This window comes from Podarcis filfolensis (genome assembly GCF_964270895.1).
Source record: "Podarcis filfolensis genome assembly, chromosome: 3".
Taxonomy (NCBI): Eukaryota; Metazoa; Chordata; class Lepidosauria; order Squamata; family Lacertidae; genus Podarcis; species Podarcis filfolensis.
Genome location: NC_139606.1, coordinates 64,403,475 through 64,422,929, shown reverse-complemented (window position 1 = coordinate 64,422,929; position 19,455 = coordinate 64,403,475). Strand labels below are relative to the sequence as shown.

Below are 19,455 nucleotides of genomic sequence, written 5' to 3'. Positions count from 1 at the left end.
CATTCTACAACATCTGCAGATAGGTAGCTAATCTCCAATTTCAACATCTTGACTAATAGCGGTAATAACAGATGCCAGGTGTTGAATGGTGAAGAGAATAAACATGGAAAACAAAGAGATGAGATAAGGAATTCACAGTCAAACTGCGATGAGCAGAGCCAGAAGCTGGCAGCTGAGAATGAAGCCAGATGCTGGGTCAGGAAGCTGGGCAGCAGTAGGTGTAAGACTGGTAGACAGGTACAGTGCCAGGAGCCTGGCACTTGGAGATAAGCAAGTTTGGTTCTTTTAAACAAAGCCACAGAGCTGCCATACTGTACGTGCAGCTGGCTTCCCTTGTAAGGCTGAGGCTGGCCAACATGAAGCAAATGGGATAGAGCTATGTGAGAGCACCAGATGCCAAGGTTGGCTCTTTAAGCATGCTTCCCCTATTCTTGACCTCCTTGGACGAAAGGTGGGGTATAAATGTAATTATAAATAAGTAATCTTAAAAAGAAACCTCATGTGTGAAAGGAAAACGACTGGGTGTATGTGCATTTGAAGATGTGATATATAAGGGGAAAGTTGTGATTTGCCCCAAAGGAGCCAGCCTTGGAAAGGCAGAACATTCAAACTGAGATGTATTACAATATGACTTTTTGAAGTGATCTAGATTTTTCCAAATATGCTCTTTAAAAGTTGGGGTTCATACAGCGGCGGAGCAAGCCGATTGGGCGCCGCACGTGCCCTGCGCCCAGGGGTGGGGCAACCTGCCTGGGGGGCGGGGCGAGCTGGGGCAGGATGCTCCGTGGGGCCTCCAAGGAGTCTGCCTGCCTACTCCCACTCAGCTGCCCTACAGCTGGGGGGGGTGGGTGGACCGTTTGGGGCAGCACGGAGCCTGTGGGCGCCCAAGCCACCTTGTCACTCGCAGGAGAGACGTGTGAAGCAGGCGCACTGCAGGCCGCGAGGTGAGTGCCGCCCGGCATTTTGTCACCCCCCCAGTGGTAACACCCAGGCAAGCCCGCCCCCACCACACCCCCTTCCTCCGCCCATCTCCTCTTATTCCTCACCCAATCCTACAGCCTTGATCCAGCTCTAAGGTAAAGGGACCCCTGCCCATTAGGTCCAGTCGTGACCGACTCTGGGGTTGCGGTGCTCATCTCGCTTTATTGGCCAAGGGAGCCGGCGTACAGCTTCCGGGTCATGTGGCCAGCATGACTAAGCCGCTTCTGGTGAACCAGAGCAGAGCACGGAAACGCCGTTTACCTTCCCGCCGGAGCGGTACCTATTTATCTACTTGCACTTTGACGTGCTTTCAAACTGCTAGGTTGGCAGGAGCAGGGACCCAGCAACAGCAGCTCACCCCGTCACAGGGAATCGAACCGCCGACCTCCTGATCGGCAAGTCCTAGGCTCTGTGGTTTAACCCACAGCGCCACCCGCGTCCAGCTCTAGTCATACATTAAAAAAATAATAGTGTTGAAAGTGACCGGCTGAGTATAACCGTGCAGATACACATCCATGTTGGCTATGTGCATGTAACCTTTCTTCAGCACATAGTTTTCCCTTGCTGGATCAAGTGCAGTGTAATTGTAATATTGCTGTAATAATTGAAAATAAACTGGTCAGTATGATAGTTTGTAGTTTGCAACTCAGATTCAAGCTTTGGATAATGTCTGATCTTCCAGATCCCCACCACACTACAAATGTAGTCAGGTCCCAAGAACTGATGGCAACATCCCTCTAATGCTTGTTGCCTTGTCAGCACATAGACCCGCATTCAGGCCTAGCTGTCAACCATTTAGGCATGAATATGTGCAGTGTGGTACTGCAGTGCCTCAAATATAACATTTGGGAATGGATAATGAGCTTAACTCGAAATGCCACCTTGAAGTCAGGAATAAGTAGTTTTCAAGATTGCTTTATTACTTACCCTAAATGGAAGAGTCTTATACTCAAAATGCATTGGATTTTTAAAAATCTTTTCGATAAGTATTTTATAAGAACAATTGCAGCAAGTATTGTGGTAGTGGCTATGTTAGCTTTGACTCTTTGCCTTGCTGTAACAAAATTAATTGTTTCATAAAGGCCATTAAAACTTCTAATCATTGTTAATAAAGGTAAAGTCAACAGTGAATTATTAATATACCTCTGAAAAGAAAAATGCTTTGTCTGGAATATATATATATATATATATATATATATATATATATATATATATATTCATATGTATGTATATGAGAACTAAGTATGAAAGAGAAGCAAGAAATCCATTAAGCTGTTTAAAGAAAAATAACCTGTGTGCTAAGTGTCACCCTGGAGTGATTTTTTATTGCTAAATTATAGCATGAGCTATGGTGGAGAAAGTGACGACTTTTAACTGGAATTCAGTGAGCTGTGCCATTTGAGTAGAAAGCTGAAAAGATGCCCTGTGGTTAAATAATTAATTAAGAACAGAGCTATGGCATCTATTGGGATTTCTACCTTTGGAACTAAATTCTGAGGCCCAATTCCCCTTCTCTTTCCCTAGAAGTTCAATAGCAACTGCATCAGTAACAAGGCTAAAAAATAATGAGCTACAGAGCCAAAGTCATTGATTGTATTGTAAGTTTTAAAGAGAGTCTAGATACAGGCTCTCATTTAAAACAGGGAAACAAGACTTGAGTTGCTTTTAATGCATGCTAATGGGTTTAACCTGTCCCTTTTGAAGTCAGTGGGAATTCTGCCATTGATTTCAGACCAAACAGCATTGGAACTCAAATAGCTCAGGAAAGTTAAATATATTTAGTGCATCATTTATCATTTAAATATCCCACGTAAGGAACTGAGCAGCAAAAAAAGAAAAAAAGAGCAAAGCAATGTCAAGTAATGTCACCCTAAGTTTTCTGTTGTTATTAATGTGTGACCTGTTGTCTTAAAAATACTCCAATTGGCAGCCTGATCCTATGGAAACTGAGCTAAGCACTATACTCACAAACAAGTGTATACAGGAGTGCAACTTTAATGCATCTCTCTCTCTCTCTCTATATATATATGTCTGAATCTAAAATACTGTATGAAATACAAATTGTCCATCTCTCTGAACCCATCTGCCTTTCATGGTTCCAAGGCTTGAAAGCTTGGCTTGTTATAGTATTTTTGTTTCATCTAGATGTCTCGCTATGGGTAACAAATGTTCCCCTTCATCATCCCTATTGCTTCTACTGCACAGGATCTCAGATAAAGTCAGGCATGCTTCCCAATCTTCACTGATTCCACTCATTAAATATTGTCTGGGGTTTGTTTAGGGCAAACAGACCTATAAGAGAGCTTATTTTCCCTCACCCATGAATCCAGTATGCAGACAGTTCTCCAAGCCAGGGTAGGCAGCCAATCATGCTTCTCACATTACACTTTCTCTTCCCAACAGTCTTCCAGTTACAGTGACTATTCCTCCAACTTTACTCTTTTGTTTCTGCTGATAGCCTCTGGAATAGATAAAGCCTTTTAATCTTGGTTACTGGCTACAACGGGGTGAGCTCTCGTTGCTCGGTCCCTGCTCCTGCCAACCTAACAGTTCGAAAGCACATCAAAGTGCAAGTAGATAAATAGGTACCATTCCTGCGGGAAGGTAAATGGCGTTTCCATGCGCTGCTCTGGTTTGCCAGAAGCGGCTTAGTCATGCTGGCCACATGACCCGGAAGCTGTACGCCGGCTCCCTCGACCAATAAAGCGAGATGAGCACCGCAACCCCAGAATCGGTCACGACTGGACCTAATGGTCAGGGGTCCCTTTACCTTTACTTACTGGCTACAAAACTTCATAGGCCAAGTCATCATCACTTATCCACACTTTGGACTTCTTCTGGCATCCCAGCGGAGTGCTTTGCAGCTGAGCTTCTAGGTTAGCTATGTCCCCTAATATACACATTTTTGTATGTTGTTTTCTCAGACATGTGAATTTTAATGCACACTCACCCCAATATATGCGTTTTTGTACACATCCAGCTTAGCTGGACAATTGCGTTGCAAAAGTCATCAAATTTTCGAAGGATGGCTGTGTTTCAGAACATGTGAATTAGGTGGGTTCACCTTTAAGTGCAATCTGAATTTCTTCCCCCTCCCTAGCTGGCCCTGAGACTGCTGCAGCTACGTGTGAATCCAGAGGCATATGCCTGTAGTGCCTGTACACCACTTGAGTATTCCCCGAGTGTATTTATTCTGAAATAAGTAAATAAATGTACTTTCTCCTTCCTCTCTGCTCTGGACAATACTTTAGCACCCCACAGGCCCAGTGAGAGCACAGGGACTCTTTTCCCCCTGCCTCCTCATATATCATAAGAGAACATAAGTTCAAATCCTCATGGATTCCAGAATCCTACCGATGCAACCTTATTGTGTCTTTGGACTGTATATTGTTTCAGGCTTATCTACAACTTTCATATTTTAGCTCAGAAGCCTATATATGGTTTATCAGAAGAAAACTTGCATATTCCTCGCCTATAGCTTAGTTTTTATAACATTTCTTATTTTTAAAAGTAAACAAACATTACTGAATCATTGCAGTTTTTTCCCTGTGAGACCTTTTGTTTCTGCAGAAAACAAAATTCCAAACAGTTGAATTGTGGCTGTGCTTGTAGAGAGAGTACTTAAGAGGCTCATTTGAAAAATCTCCCATTTCCCCACTTTAATGCTATGCAGCGGGAGATTTTATTGTGATACTCAGGGGGCTAGATGTACAGCTCCTATAACAGTTAAAAATGTTGTTCAAATCTCTGTGAACCACGATAAAAAAAATTGAGCTCTGTCAGTTTGCCAACCTGTTTGAAATATGGATTTCATTTCCTCTTTACTGGCTAAGCAACATTGAAGACGTGAAAATCAGAACGATGTGTCTCATTCCATATTCTCCTTCCCACTCCCCACAACTTTTTACCAAGATTATAAATACCTGATAGATACAAAAGAGTAAAGGAATTGGACAGAACATGCATTTTTTCCATTAATATTAAATCCAAGGGAAGAGGTCATGTTGATAAAATGGGTTTCATAATTTTGAGAGTGAAATTAACCCCTTCCTATAAAAAGAGAAAGCAATTACACTTTGTTCAGACAACTGAGGTGGAAAGATAGGAATAAAGGTATTGTGGGGGAGACTATTAGCACCCCAAGTTTTCAAGATGCTAGGAAACTATTGCTTATTTTTACTGGTAACTTGCTACATAATGTATAAAAAGGTAAAGGTAAAGGACCCCTGACAGTTATGTCCAGTTGCAGATGACTCTGGGGTTGAGGCACTCATCTCACTTTACAGGCCAAGGGAGCTGGCGTTTGTCTGCGGACAGTTTTTCAAGGTCATGTGGCCATCATGACTAAGCTGCTTCTGGTTCCATGGAACACCGAAACCAGAGCAGTGCACGGAAACACCGTGATACCTATTTATCTACTTGCACTTTTTTTGGGGGGGCGTGCTTTCGAACTGCTAGGTTGGCAGGAGCTGGGAACGAGCAACAGGAGCTCACCCCGTCACAGGGATTTGAACCGCTGACCTTCCAATCGGAAAACCCAAGAGGCTCAGTGGTTTAAACTACTCTGCAAATCAGTTCTTGATGTTGGGGATTTCCCCCCCTTTCTGTAACTGAAGCAAGCTGACTTATGCAGCACAATCTTCTACATATCAGAAGTAAGTCTCATTGAGCTCAGCGAGGCTTACTTCTAGGTAAGTGGGTATAGGACTGCACTTTAGTCTATATAAGGAATAAGGAACCTGTGGCCCTCCAGGTGTTTTTAGATCACATCTCCCATCATTCCTGACAATTCGCCATGCTGGCTGTGGCTGAAGAAATTGGAGTCCAACAACAACTGGAGGACTACAAGTTCCCCATCCCTGAATGAACAATGACAGGATTCCATCAGTGAATTATCCTTTTATTATAATGAATGGACCAATTAACTACCCATTATTACTCATGCTGCTCCTTCTGGGATTTTCTAAACTCCCTTCCACGGGCTACCTGGCAATTGCTAAGGGTCTTGGCGGACAGCTTAATAATTTTTCTGCCTGTTGTAGCAAATATAATGCACTATTCACCTTGTAGGGCAGAAAACCAGACTCTTAAATTCAGCATGAATAGTTTCATAAGCAGGTGACATAACACTTATTATTCCATGGTTTCAAACATGTTGTATATCACTATATAATGTGGTGTTAAACAGTGATAAAAAGGTGCCTGCCTCCTTTTAGTTGCCAAGTCTGTTCCCTTGTGAGGATCTCAGATAAGTAGACTAAATAACATCTAAGAAGAAAATTTGCCAGTGCTTAATTACTTTTCACCAGTGTGCCACAAATAATGAAAAAAGAGGGAAATGAGCATAGGAAATGTATTGTAGTCTATTTCATTTCTGCCATATAAAAGCCCTGGAGTAGAATTGTCTTAAAACGTACAGCTTCGGTAGCAAATAAGAAAGAAATTATAAATACAAAATTCTGCTCCTCCTAATTATACAATTTAGATGAAAAATGAGCTTCCCAAGTTGTTTCAGCAAAGTGAGCTCTCCAGGGCACAAGCCTAGGGGTTTGTATGGCTGTCCTGGGCTGCCCAGATGACAGCACTCTCCCCTCGGCCCTGCTGGTATGGTCCAAAGGAAAGCAGAGCAATACAATTGGCATCAGCTTGGCTGGAGGAGTTGCCAGAAGAAGGCATGCGAGGCACCATCCAACTGTCATAGGGACTCCATTCTGGATTTGTATAGGGTTTACTCCTTAGCATTTTCTTCTTCCGAAGATATCCCGCAAGGCAGTGGATAATTCCAAAGAGTAACAGAAAAAACAAAATAGGTATCTTAATCTTAGCTGCCTTTATAGCTAATGAGCTACTATAATTGTGTACAAAACGCTTGTGATGTAGTGGCACAGAAGTATGAAGCTAAATGGCACCATACACAAAGGTAAAAGCTAGATTTTCTTTTCAATAAAAAGCTTGTATACAAATAAATTAAGAACAGGTGATAAGCAAATGGAGACTTTCCATTTTGAATAACTGGCTGATTAGTGAATAGTGAATCATGTGCCTTCCAGCCACCAGAATGGTTGCATCTCTTGCTGAAGTCCATAAGTTTGCTGGGATCTAAGGCCTGGCCTTACCATTTCTTTATCTTGGTTTACTCCTCTTCTCTATGATTAGTCACTATCTTTTCCTATCCCATACCATATAAAATGAAGTATGCTTTTATCAAATGCAGACTTGATCACCTTTTCCTGCTTGCTCCCAAATCCTGCAAGTTTCTCTTTGCTCCTTGCCCCACTGCTGCCCACTTCTCCCTCTGACCTGCCTGGACTGCCCTTTGGAATTTGGGCCTGATTTTATCTCACCTCTTTCAATTTCGCCTTTGAACAAATGTGCCGGACCACTCTTCTTTCCCTTCAGAGAGCTCAACGCTGCAAGGGGCAGAGCACTATGTACCAGTGAGCAGCAGAAGCTTGGAAAGGAAAATGAGAATCTAAAAAAGAGTGCATGGATCAGGAATCCAAAATTAGTCACTGCTCCTTGATGCATCCATTGTGCATTAATAAGCTATGTTCAAATGTAACATAGCCAAATCCTATGCAGTGTTAGTGTGCCCATTCAAATCACTGGACTCAGGCATACCTGATGCTGCATATGATCAGACTGGTAAAGTTCACCCTTTGGACATGTGCCAGACCCTCTGGAAGAACATCTGCCATGTAGAGTGTGGAGCAGCTTTCAAAGAGATTGAGTCAGCACATGACTGGTCAAGTAGAGTGAACTGTTTCTCTTGACAACTTAGCAGAGTTTAAGTAGGACTTCATTGCTGTGCTTTTGAAAAGAATGCATTGGCTTTCATCTAATCAAAATCAGCAGTATAAACAACTTTAATGGCTGGTGAGTGACTTTATTACCAATTCCTTCTGCAAAGTAGCTTAATTCTGGCAAGCGTTTAGCTTTTAACCATAGGTGATGGCCACATAGTGCCTCATTATAGATGCAAGCAAGTTAAATGCATCACTTAAAGTCTGCTTACATGGGGCTGCTTTTTACAAGGCTTCTGGACAGGGATGGATTGCTCATGAGACTACAAGCAAGTTTTATGAGGCTGCTGATTTTTTAGTGCTTCAGAGTGGCGGTGTGCAGTGCAGAATAGTGTCAAAACAGCAAAGATCTTTCATAGCTCTAGGCTCACAACATCTCTGTGGGTGAGAAGATGATTCACGTGTGTATTGATTAAATGAAAAGAATGTGTGGCTTCAGCTATATCTAGAGTGAATTGTCAAATTTAATTAAGAATCTACAAAGGTGGGAAGGGAGTCATCCAAGCATTTGGTGCTTTGGCATCTTTAAACTAATTAAAATCTTCTGACAGAAGAAACACTCTGTAAAAGTGACTTCCCAGGATCCCATGTTTCCTCTGCTCTTTTTGGCTCAATTTTCAAATTGCCACAGACTTCCAGAACCTGGCCTATTCCTTATTCTTGAGGGGAAGAGATATCCTCCTTCATACTGGTTTTTTACCAACCTCCCCACACAACATACACAAAAACCCAAGATTAGAGAAAAATCTAGAAAAAATGAGTCTAGATTCATGCTGAAGAATTTGCTGTCAAGTCCTTACATGAGAATGCCAGGTCAGTGGAAATGTAAGATAGGGGTTTTTTATATATATAATTTTATTAAATTTTCTGTTTTACAATTTAAAATACTCATGTTACATTCTTAAGATATCAGTGACTTCCCTTCTCTCTCCATGGTTCATTTTACATATCATAAATCCCTGCATATTTTACAAAAACTATACCATTCAGTATTCCATTGTTGCATCCATCAAAATTCGTTTACACTGTTGAATTTATCAATGCTGCTAGAGTTTTCAGCTGTACACAATTATTTCCCATGTATTCAGTAAACATTTTCCAATCTTCTTTAAACGTATGTTCTTCTTGTTCTCTTATTCTATATGTTAAGTCTGCGAATTGTGCATATAGTGGTACCTCGTGTTACAGACGCTTCAGATTACAGACACTTCAGGTTACAGACTCCGCTAACCCGGAAGTAGTATCTCGGGTTAAGAACTTTGCTTCAGGATGAGAACAGAAAACGCACAGTGGCAGCGGGAGGCCCCATTAGCTAAAGTGGTACCTCAGGTTAAGAACAGTTTCAGGTTAAGAACGGACCTCCAGAACGAATTAAATTCTTAACCCGAGGTACCACTGTATTCTGTCAACTTAAGTTGCCATTCTTTTGTTGGGACCTCGCTCGTTTTGAATTTTTGGGCTAACAAAACACGGGCCGCAGTAGTAGCATACATAAACAACCTTTTTTTGACACCTGGGAATTTCAGTCTGAATTATCCCCAACAGAAAGGATTCTGGTTTTGTGGGGGAAGTACTTTCAAGTACTTTTTTTTCAATTCATTATGGATCATTTCCCAATACTCTTTTACCCTTTTACAAGTCCACCACATATGAAAGAACGTTCTCTCCACCTCTTTGCATCACCTTGTAAAATAGTCTTCATGGGCACTCAGGATCAAATGGCTACTTACCCTTCTATCTCCTAGGGGTATCCCTGGCTTTGGGGCAGGCTTCCTTGACCATTTTCAATCAATATAAGAGGAGGCATGAGTCACAGTGGGTAGATAATATTCTCAGCTGCACTTCAGGTCCAGACAGTTTTACCATCCTTTACCCTCTGTTGGCCTGACTTGCTCTGATATGCATGACTCGTTTTTGTAGGCCTCTTGTCCTGTCCACATTCGACAGAACTGACTTCTGTATTATACAGAGGTGGAAAAGAACACCAACTATTTGTGCTTCTTTGCCCCGCACACTTTCTCACGTCCCCTATTATATGGAAAGTGGGACTTGAAGATCTCATTCACTGTGAGAGCTCTAAGCTCCAGTAGTTATTTGGGGCTTGTGAATCTTATCAGAGGATAAATCCCTAAGTCCCACTGCTCATGTTATACTGCAAGGAGGGAAATTAGAAGTGTGAGTCATTCACAGTTTGTTTTTCTTTTCCTCGTCTCTATAATGGATATACTGCTCCTTAGTGTTCTGATTCCAACTCAAGGATAAGCTTTGCATTGCCCTGTTACTTTGTGGACTATAGAAAATGATAGTTGCTACTCAAACAGCTTCTCAAAAACACATAAGAGAAAGCCAAGTTGTCAGGAGCCATTGTGACACTGTAGACTTGAGATGACCAAATGGACTATAGATAGGATCTGAGCTTAATTTTAAATGTCTGGTGCATGAAACTTGTTCCCACGTCAGTTTTTGGATTTCACATGAGGCTCAGGGACCAGGAACAGATGCCATGAGGGTGAAAATGCCTTTATTTCTTCTGCTTGATTTGGGATCTACACTTCTAGAAACAAGAAAATAATGAACAAGGATTATACATTATATGAATGTTGGTTTTCCATGGCCCTCTGGTTTAAATATACAATTAATCCTCCATCAACAGGTGTGGTCAAATACACCCCAACAGCACTGAAAAAATAAAACTTCGTGTCACTCTTTCACAACTCCATGTTCCAGGTAGGTCTCAGCCATGCTGAGGTGAAAATTGCCATGAGGCACACATACACCAATGTTTTTACTATTGTGGCATTTGAGGTCAACTCTACCGCATTCCTCAACAGTACTGAGGGAAAAAATGAACATATGGTACCCCACAGGTTTATAAAATGCCTTTACAAACCTGAATTGTTTAAACATTTTTTTCCAAAATTAGAACGTTCTTTGTGAACCTCCTCACCCATTAATTTGCACAAAACCTACTAATTCAGCTTTTGGTGGGGGAGGTCACTGAGACCCCAGTCAAATCTACAAATGTTTGTAAGTAGCCTGCACCCTCACTTCACCAGGTTGCCAGACTTAATGCCAACTTTCAATCAAAGAAGTTTTGAAAACACTTTTTGTGATTAAAAAACCTTGAGGTCAGTTAGACCGCCCCACACATACCATTTGTGTAGCGTTTTGTACATTATAGAGATCATACTGTAGTGGTTAGAGTGTTGGACTAGGATCTGGGAGACCAGGGATCAAATCCCCACTCAGCCATGAAGCTCTCTAGATGACCATGGGACAGTCATTGTCTCTCAGCCTAACCTACTTCACAGGGTTGCTGAGACAATAAGAAGAAGAAGAAGAGTTTGGATTTGATACTCCGCCTTTCACTCCCCTTCAGGAATCTCAAAGCGGCTAACATTCTCCTTTCTCTTCCTCCCCCACAACAAACACTCTGTGAGGTGAGTGAGGCTGAGAGACTTCAGAGAAGCGTGACTAGTCCAAGGTCACCCAGCAGCTGCATGTGGAGAAGCGGGGAAGCGAACCCGGTTCACCAGATTAGGAGTCTACCACTCTTAACCACTACACCACACTGGGAGGGGGAGCCAGAACAGCCTGATTTTGGAGGAATCTAGCCAGAACAGATATTTCTTCTTGGTATACAAATGTAGGGAATCAGCCCTTTAAAAATGACCATATAAACTAAGAACCATGAGACAAACTGGTAAGGTCAATTTTCTTTCTATCTGATAAGATTTTATTGTTTACGTTAATAATGCAGAACATAACCAATTTCACCCTACCCCCGTCTATAAATGGCTGTGGATAATACAGTAAAACAGGGAGATGTGCACAGTTTTACAAACTAAAGTTAACTGAAAATGAAGCTCATCTCCTTGGAATATAAGGGTTAACCATATCAATGGTGTTTTTATTTATATATATTTGTTATAATTTCTATTGTATCAAAAGTCTGGAATGTATTACTGAAATCTATGGTCCTTCTTTGTCTCTGCTTCAATATTTTCCATCTGTTTTATGTGATGGTTTTCTTCTATGCTTGATTTTACATTTCAATATAAAATAAACAAACAAATAGGGGGAGAATTGTTTATGCCACTTTGAGCTCTTTGGGAGGAAAAGTGTGATGCAATGTAAAAATAAGTAAATAATTTAGTGAGGTGTTGTTGACCCCAATGATTTATATGTAAAAGGAAGGTCTTACTGAAGGCCTTCCACCTATGTGATTGATTTATTACTTGAGCTACAGTTGTCCTGATACTGGGTTGGTACAATCAGTATTTCAACTGAGCACAGTCTGTTTTGCTATTAATAGAGGCTTTACCTTATAGAGGGAGGATATTCAGTATTTAATACGTTTGTTACTACTATGCGGAAGCAGAGCCCACACATTCTAGAGAGATAAATTTAATGAAGGAATTAAACTTCTCTCATTAAAGCACAGTCAAATGAACCAACTCTTTAAGGCAGATTTTGTAAAAACAGAATGGTAAAAATTGCTATTATAACTTATGCTGGCAGTCCTCATGACAGCTTCCTTGTTTAACAAGTATGTCATATTGTAGTGCTCACATCAATTATCCATATAAAAGGCTTTTCTGCTGCAAATGTAGGAAGACTTTCTTTGAGAGTTTCTAAAGCTGTTAGCTCTTGATGTCAAGAACACTGTTTTCCTTCTGAATGAATGGCTGCTAGAATACTGTTAGTGTTAATGGAGCACAAATGATAATCAATGGGACACTGTATCCTGCTTTATAATATCCAAACTAATTCTATTGCAGACTCACAAGCCAATCCTAACTGTAAAAAGCTGGGGTCAATTCCACTGTCATAAGGCATGCTGGTGTAAGTTACCCCATTCCAAACTCTGTGCAGGCAGAATGTGACTTACCACACCGGTGAGATGTCTGTGGAGAGCAACAGCTTCCTTTTCCCCACCAGCTCTGTCTCGATTTGTGTGTCTACCTGCCTGAATGTGTGTATGAGTCTGCCAGCCTGAGTGAATGTCTGTATGAGCATGTAGTGTGGAAGTGTCAGGCGGCAGAGAAACAACTCTGGGAGAGGGATGGGGTCTGGAATGCTTTCTAAAGACACTGTGTCTGTCAGCTGTTGCCCTCCTGGTGCTTCCTCCTCCTCCTCTTCCTCCTCCTCCTCTTCCTCCTCCTCCTCTCCCATTATTTCCCAGCTTTTCTGCTCATCTGCCTCTGAGCTGTGACCTCCCTCAAACCCCTGTTGTAATTCTGAAATGTCTTCTTCTCTGGGAGGGTCAGGCTGAGGAGGCAGTCTCCGCCATTCCTTCTCTGCCCAGCAAGTGACTGTGTGGGCCATGTACACTTAAGCTATTCATACTTTGGCTGGCTGTCAGTGCAGATCTTGAGCCAAAAGTGGTTAGCTACCCCAGCTGTACAGGCGGCATAGGTGTCCTGCTATTGCAGCCATAAACCCATCATGTCCTTCCTGTGTATTTTTATCATGTTACCGGTTTATAGAAAATTTTTTTTTTTTTTTTACAGAATTTTGCCAAATATATGGTTAGGAAGTTGCCCTCGTCAAGTGGAGCATGTGACCGTAAAGCTAAAACGAGAGTTGGGCATTACAGCTGTAATGAACTTCCAGACTGAATGGGACGTTGTTCAGAATTCCTGGGGATGTAATCGCTATCCTGAACCTATGAGTCCAGAAGTTCTCATGAAGCTGTATAAAGAAGAAGGACTTGCTTATGTCTGGATGCCAACACCAGACATGAGTACTGAAGGTAATATTCACATTCTGCCATGAGTTAGAATAACTTGAAGAAGAAGAAAAACATTCAGGAAAAGATAGGCATTGTGTGAAAGGTTAGCATCAGCTTTCACACGGCTTCACAAATTACTTGCTGTTATCTTCCAGGCAATTTGCTGCCATGGCACACCATATGCCCAGAGATAAAGATCAGAGTGTTCTATGGATTTAGCAAGCAGCTCTCATATATAAAAAAACTTGTTTAAATTGTGCTTGCTCTTAACTCCATTGAGCAATCTTGAAATACGCTGAATACGCTTGATGTTCAACAGTACCTGAAAGAAAGCTCTATCCTTATTACTGAGATTAATAATATGATGATGATAATGAAGCTAAGCAATCATATATACCCAATAAATTAAAAGTTGCTTTTATCAGTAGTACTCAAAATATACAGGGATTTATTTCATAATCTGAAGTTTTCCCACATATATAAAAAAGTACACCATCACGATTGATCTCAAAGGTAGCACATACTTTCCCCCATCTAGGGATGTGGAAGGGGAAAGTATTCATTTCACATTTAATGCAAATCTATCTAATATGAAGCGAAACAGAGCCACCCTTCAAAATTTATACTTCTCTGAATTTTGCAATAAAGTTTTCCAGCCAAGTAATGTGTACAAGAATGTATATATTAGAGTAATATATCAGTGGAAAATAATATTCCAAAATGCATTATATTAGGGGAAATTGCTTTGCAAAAATGCATGCAAAAATGTGTATATTAGGAGAAAGTCACACTACAATGCTGGTGAGTTTTCAGGATGATTTCTTTTTTTAAAAAAGGTTTACAAGTTGATGCAGGAATGTGGAAACCTGAACTTAAAATTAGAAAAATAAGTACCAGAGAAACTGAAACGGAAATATTCACCCATCCCTCCTCACATCAAATATTACCCTTTGCCCCAGGAACTAGATGTGCCAAAAAAGTCAAAGAATCACATTTGATACTGGTCACTCAGAGTGACTTTAATGCATCAGAAGTATTCTGCTCCCCACAAAAGTTCATGTCACAAAAATCTTTTGCTTCTGATGCAACACACTAGATCGCTACCCCTCATGAATTTCAAATTACTTTGTGATGAAGACAATTACACTTTTGTTTTTAATGTTCCAGGAATAGCTTCTAGGCAAAATCAATATACTTCCATAATGGTCTTCATGTTTGTGTTGTTCCAAGTCACAGTGCTTGAACATTTTTCAATTTATTTACTACCTATTACAATATTTGTGCCCTGCCTTTTTGAACCAAAAGGACTTGCAAAGTGCCTAGCGACGAAAGATGAAAAAATACACAATGAAAACAGTAACTACAACTACAACTTAATAGCAAGAATTAATAAAATTAAATTAGCCAGCAGTAAGCAAAAGAACAAGAGCCAACAAAAGAAAGAAACCTTGCAGGAGGATCACTTCAAATTCAATGTGCCCCAAACTTGCCCTGAAAAAGGCCAGCTCTTACCTGGAGATTAAAACTGCATGAAGACCATCTAAAGCCAATTTAAAGCAACCCCCCCCCCAAAAAAGAATCATGGGAACTGTAGAGTACCTCTCAGATCTACAGTTTCCAACACCCTTAACAAAATACCATGTTGGAGATCATAGTTGGGATGTAAGGCAATTTTTAATATTTATTGTTAACCTGAGTGCTTGGGATAGCTGAAGTACACAGGGTAGTAGTCACTCTTGTAAGAGAAGCAAGAAGGCAAAAGCGAATGAAGAGTCATCAACTCTAATCCCACCCACCCACCCTTATCCTTCCACTTCAGGTAAAAGCCACCTAGAGTGGGTGGTGGCCTTTATGAAATGACTTCAAAGTCTGGTTATTGCCTTTTTTTTTTTTTTTAGTATGTGCAGTTTTCATACGTTCTTGAGTTACAGTCACAACAAAAAGTAGTCCATTATTACCTCTTGTGAACACATTATTTTCCCAATTCAAAAGGAACAGTTTGGTCTTCTCCACATCATTAGAACCAACCTCCAGGCAGTTGCCAAAGGGCAGTGTCAAGTTACGCTGGCCATTTCAAGGAGTGGGTGCTATAAAGGTTTTTTGCCCTCTTCTTTACTTTACATTTTTCTTCCCATTTTCTCGTTGGCAGAGGGAATTAGATTTCTCCATCCTTATTAGTTGGGCTGAATCTTTTATTAAAGGATCACCCTGGAAAACAGGACAAAGGGAATGAGAAAATCTCTCTACTTATAGCCTTCTTAGAAGACCGTTGCATTATATGTTAAGTGGAAGTATGGAAAATAAGGAAGTATTTGATTATGGAGCAGCATTGGCAAAATATGGGGGCAAAATACAGAAGGGCAGTTGCTGGATGCTTGTTCCTGCATCCACAGTGACCTATCATATCCCACAGCAGTACAGCTGCGTACCAAAACCTGTTTGTGTAGGCAAAACATTACCTCTGCATTGGGGTAAACACACTCATTATATATAATCAGTTTTTGAGGTCTCTGTTTCTCTTTCTTTACCTGTGTCTTTTGTCCGACTTAGACTTTACTTTTAGCCCTTCATGCCCTGTGTTTTCTTATACATAGAATTGTACTCAGGAAGGCTATACTGTACATCAGAATAAGGTTGGCTACAACTCATGGTTAGCAAAGAGAAAGCTTACCCACAAACTCAGGTTTAGACGACACACTCAACTATACCTTTAAGGGTCACTAGTGTCAGTAGCATTAAGCAACTTATGTGAACTGTGGTCAGAGTCCTAGATAGGGATTAGACTGAGGACACACAGGCTGAAGAACTCCTGATTGTTGTTTCTGCTAGTCTCTGAGCTGTCACTGTAAAGCAGTTATTTAATTACAGCTCACAAAGGTAAAAGAGCAATCATGTTTCACAGTGAAAATCCTCACAAGCTAAATATGACCATACCTAGAACTAAGGCACGACACAAACCGCTACCAGTGTTTCTAACTTGTGAGTGTGGGGTTGTCATGCATTTGACAGTTGTCCTGTTTCTAATTCTAGGTAGAGTCCAAATGTTGCCTCAGGCTGTCTGTCTTCTCCACGGGCTACTGGAGAACGGGCACAATGTCTATGTTCATTGCAATGCAGGCGTTGGCAGGTCCACAGCTGCAGTCTGCGGCTGGTTAAAATATGTGCTAGGATGGAACTTGAGGAAAGTGCAGTATTTTGTGGCCTCCAGGAGAGCAGCTGTCTACATCGATGAAGAAGCTCTGGTGCGTGCCGAGGAGGATTTCTTTCAGAAATTTGGACCTCTTCGCTCCTCATGCAAGCCTTAGCAAGAAAAAGAGAACGTCGCTAGAAGTGTTGCCAAACCCAAGCATTTGAGGAATTGTGAAACTGGCTCCAAAAACAGGATCACTGCCTGAGGAAACGGTGGGATGATGGTGATAACGGTGAAGAAGTCTTCTGAGTCTTATCTTTCATATGTTGCTTTTTCTTTCTCTCTGGAACAATTAAGCAAAATGGCTTTGATTCAGCTGAATGTGTGTGCAGCAGTCAGGGCTATGATTGTGCAGCTTTGTTGGAAAAGGTGTAATCACATTGATTAGCTGCTTGGCACATTGATTAGCTGTTTGGGGAGGGGAAGCCGCTGGAATTAAATCCATCTTTCCTCCTTTCCTCCACAAACACCACTGTAGATTTTGTAACAGGACTTCACATACAGAGCCCTGGCAGCTGGACCAATAGAGGAGCTGCAAGTTTAGAACTTGATTGTGCATTTAGTTACATCATCCAGCTGAAGATAAGCATGTATGTCCCCTAGCTGGAACAGGGCAAAATTCCTCTAAACTTCCTAGCCAATTGGATACCCATACATAAGATTCTTATACAATATCAGGCATGGGTGAATGATGCAAAGAATTAAAAGAGAAACACTTGGGATAGAAAGAAGTCAGAATGGATCGGAACACAAGCTGTTACAAACTAAAAAATCATTTCCCCCACACCTGGGCAATTTGGATTATTTGGTCATATCAAAGGGAGCCTTTAGCACAGTCTTTGGCAAATAGAAGTTGTAGTGAAATAAAATTTTAAAGAAAAATAAAAAGCGGGGGTACTACTCTTGTCTGCATTGGCATATTTGTTTCTAATGTACGGGCAAACCTTTATCTTATGATATGTATAATGTTTTTAGATTTTAACTGATTTTTAACAGCAATATATTTATATGATCTGAAGAAAAACCAGAGGATAGAGAAGCCAGGAATATTGTTGGAAATGATTTCTTAAGGTCCTCAGGAATGTCTCCTTTATATCTTTATTTGATCATTTGCATTTATGTTTGGATCATTATCTTGTATTTTTGTGTATTAAGCATGTATAATATGGTTTATCAATAATTAAGTAAAAAGTAAAATAAATAAAAAATAAACTTTTAAAGCTTAAGTTCTAATCCACTTAGTATATTTCAAATCCTGCATATGCAGGATCCCACCCCTCACACTCACTATTCTCTTATAGGGCTAGTCTGCATGGCAAAACAGTTTTCTGATGATGACATTTGCTGGTTTGGGACAACAGTGGCTATGGCTCTTTGTGTGTGTGAGGTCAGTAATGGGTGTGGAGAGCTTAATCAGAGAAAGGAAAGGGATGAGATTGAAAGAAAGAAAAATACAAGGAAATTATAGGGAAAGACAGAAAAGTAAAAGAGAAAAGAAAGTGGATCACTGCAGGCTCCTAAAATTGACAGTTGCATCTGGCAGTATTGAGCCACACTCACACCTCCACCAAAAGCCATATAAAATGATATGTGGCACAGTGGCAAGCTTATCTATAGCATCCTACTTTGCTTTTCTTTGTTTCTAAACATATCTTCCAGTGCACCCTATGCATCCAATAAAAATGTAAGTTATGTAACTTTTGCATATTTATTTTTGTTTTACGACAGCTTGGGAAAGCTAACACCTAATTCTCTTGACTCAAGTTCCATCTGAATCTAATGCCAACATTGTTTTCACTAGGAGTTGGTGAATTTCCTATGTTCCATTGTGAAATTATTTTATGACATGACTCTCCCCTGTGTTTTGTTCTGCCATTCCGTTCTTCTACATTTCCATCTAGATTTTCTGTCTTTCACTTCAAAAACTGGTTTGTTGCAACATTCTGTTCCTTTCTTTTGTGTGTGTGCCCTTTTCAGTTCGTCTTGTACGTAAGTAACAGAATACATTAAAATACCAGGATTTTCCGCCAGCATCCATTGCTAACATGCACACTGGTTAACGGAAAAGTCCCATCCCAGCATTCTTTGTTCCCCATTTATTTAAAGGCAGAGAGACCTTGTTGTTGATAAGCCATGCTCTCAGTCTCAGCACACCAATCACCAACATGGTTATAACCACACTGGGCTGTTATTACCTTTGCTTTCATTACTGAACAATACTGAGCCTTCATTACAAGACTGTTGTAAGTTGCTCTGTCTCAGCTTTTTCTTCCAGTGCTGATAGAATTTAAGCGTTGTAGTCACCTTCAAAAGCAAACTATTGCATTGCTCTGCCAGTATGTACTTTTCATTCCCATTCTCTTGCATGTAAGGAAAGGAGTGGAATTTGTTTTAATTATTTTATTTTGTGTGCTGGCCTGATGTTTTATTTCTATTTTTAGTTTTGTGCCAACATGTCATTAAAGAATTGAAACTGCACTATTACTGCTGGTAAATAAAACTTGTGCTTTTTGCATGCTATGCAGCCTAGATTGATGCATTTGTTTTGCTCATCACCCTGTTGGATTTTAATGATTTATCCTACCATTGTTTTCAGTATATTTAAAGTTCCTTCTGTATGGTCATTTGCCTTCTGTATGCTATTTCAGCCCAGTTTAGAGCTAATTCATGCCATGTGTATTTTCCAAACAGGTAACACACTCACAATGATAGACAAATATACTTCATTATTTTTGTGGAGTTGGCAT

At 40.6% G+C, this 19,455-nt stretch overlaps 1 protein-coding gene across 2 annotated transcripts in view; it reads left to right on the top strand.

Moving 5' to 3' along the window:
- The window catches only part of EPM2A (EPM2A glucan phosphatase, laforin), a 35,176-nt gene extending 15,948 nt beyond the window's left edge, over window positions 1–19,228 (top strand). For both annotated transcript variants that reach the window (XM_083607831.1, XM_083607832.1), the window contains exons 3-4: window positions 13,298–13,539; window positions 16,549–19,228. In XM_083607831.1, coding sequence (XP_083463957.1) covers window positions 13,298–13,539; window positions 16,549–16,823 — 517 coding nt within the window. In that variant the 3' untranslated portion in view covers window positions 16,824–19,228. The remainder of the gene's footprint in view (window positions 1–13,297; window positions 13,540–16,548) is intronic.
- Window positions 19,229–19,455: the final 227 nt, after the last annotated feature.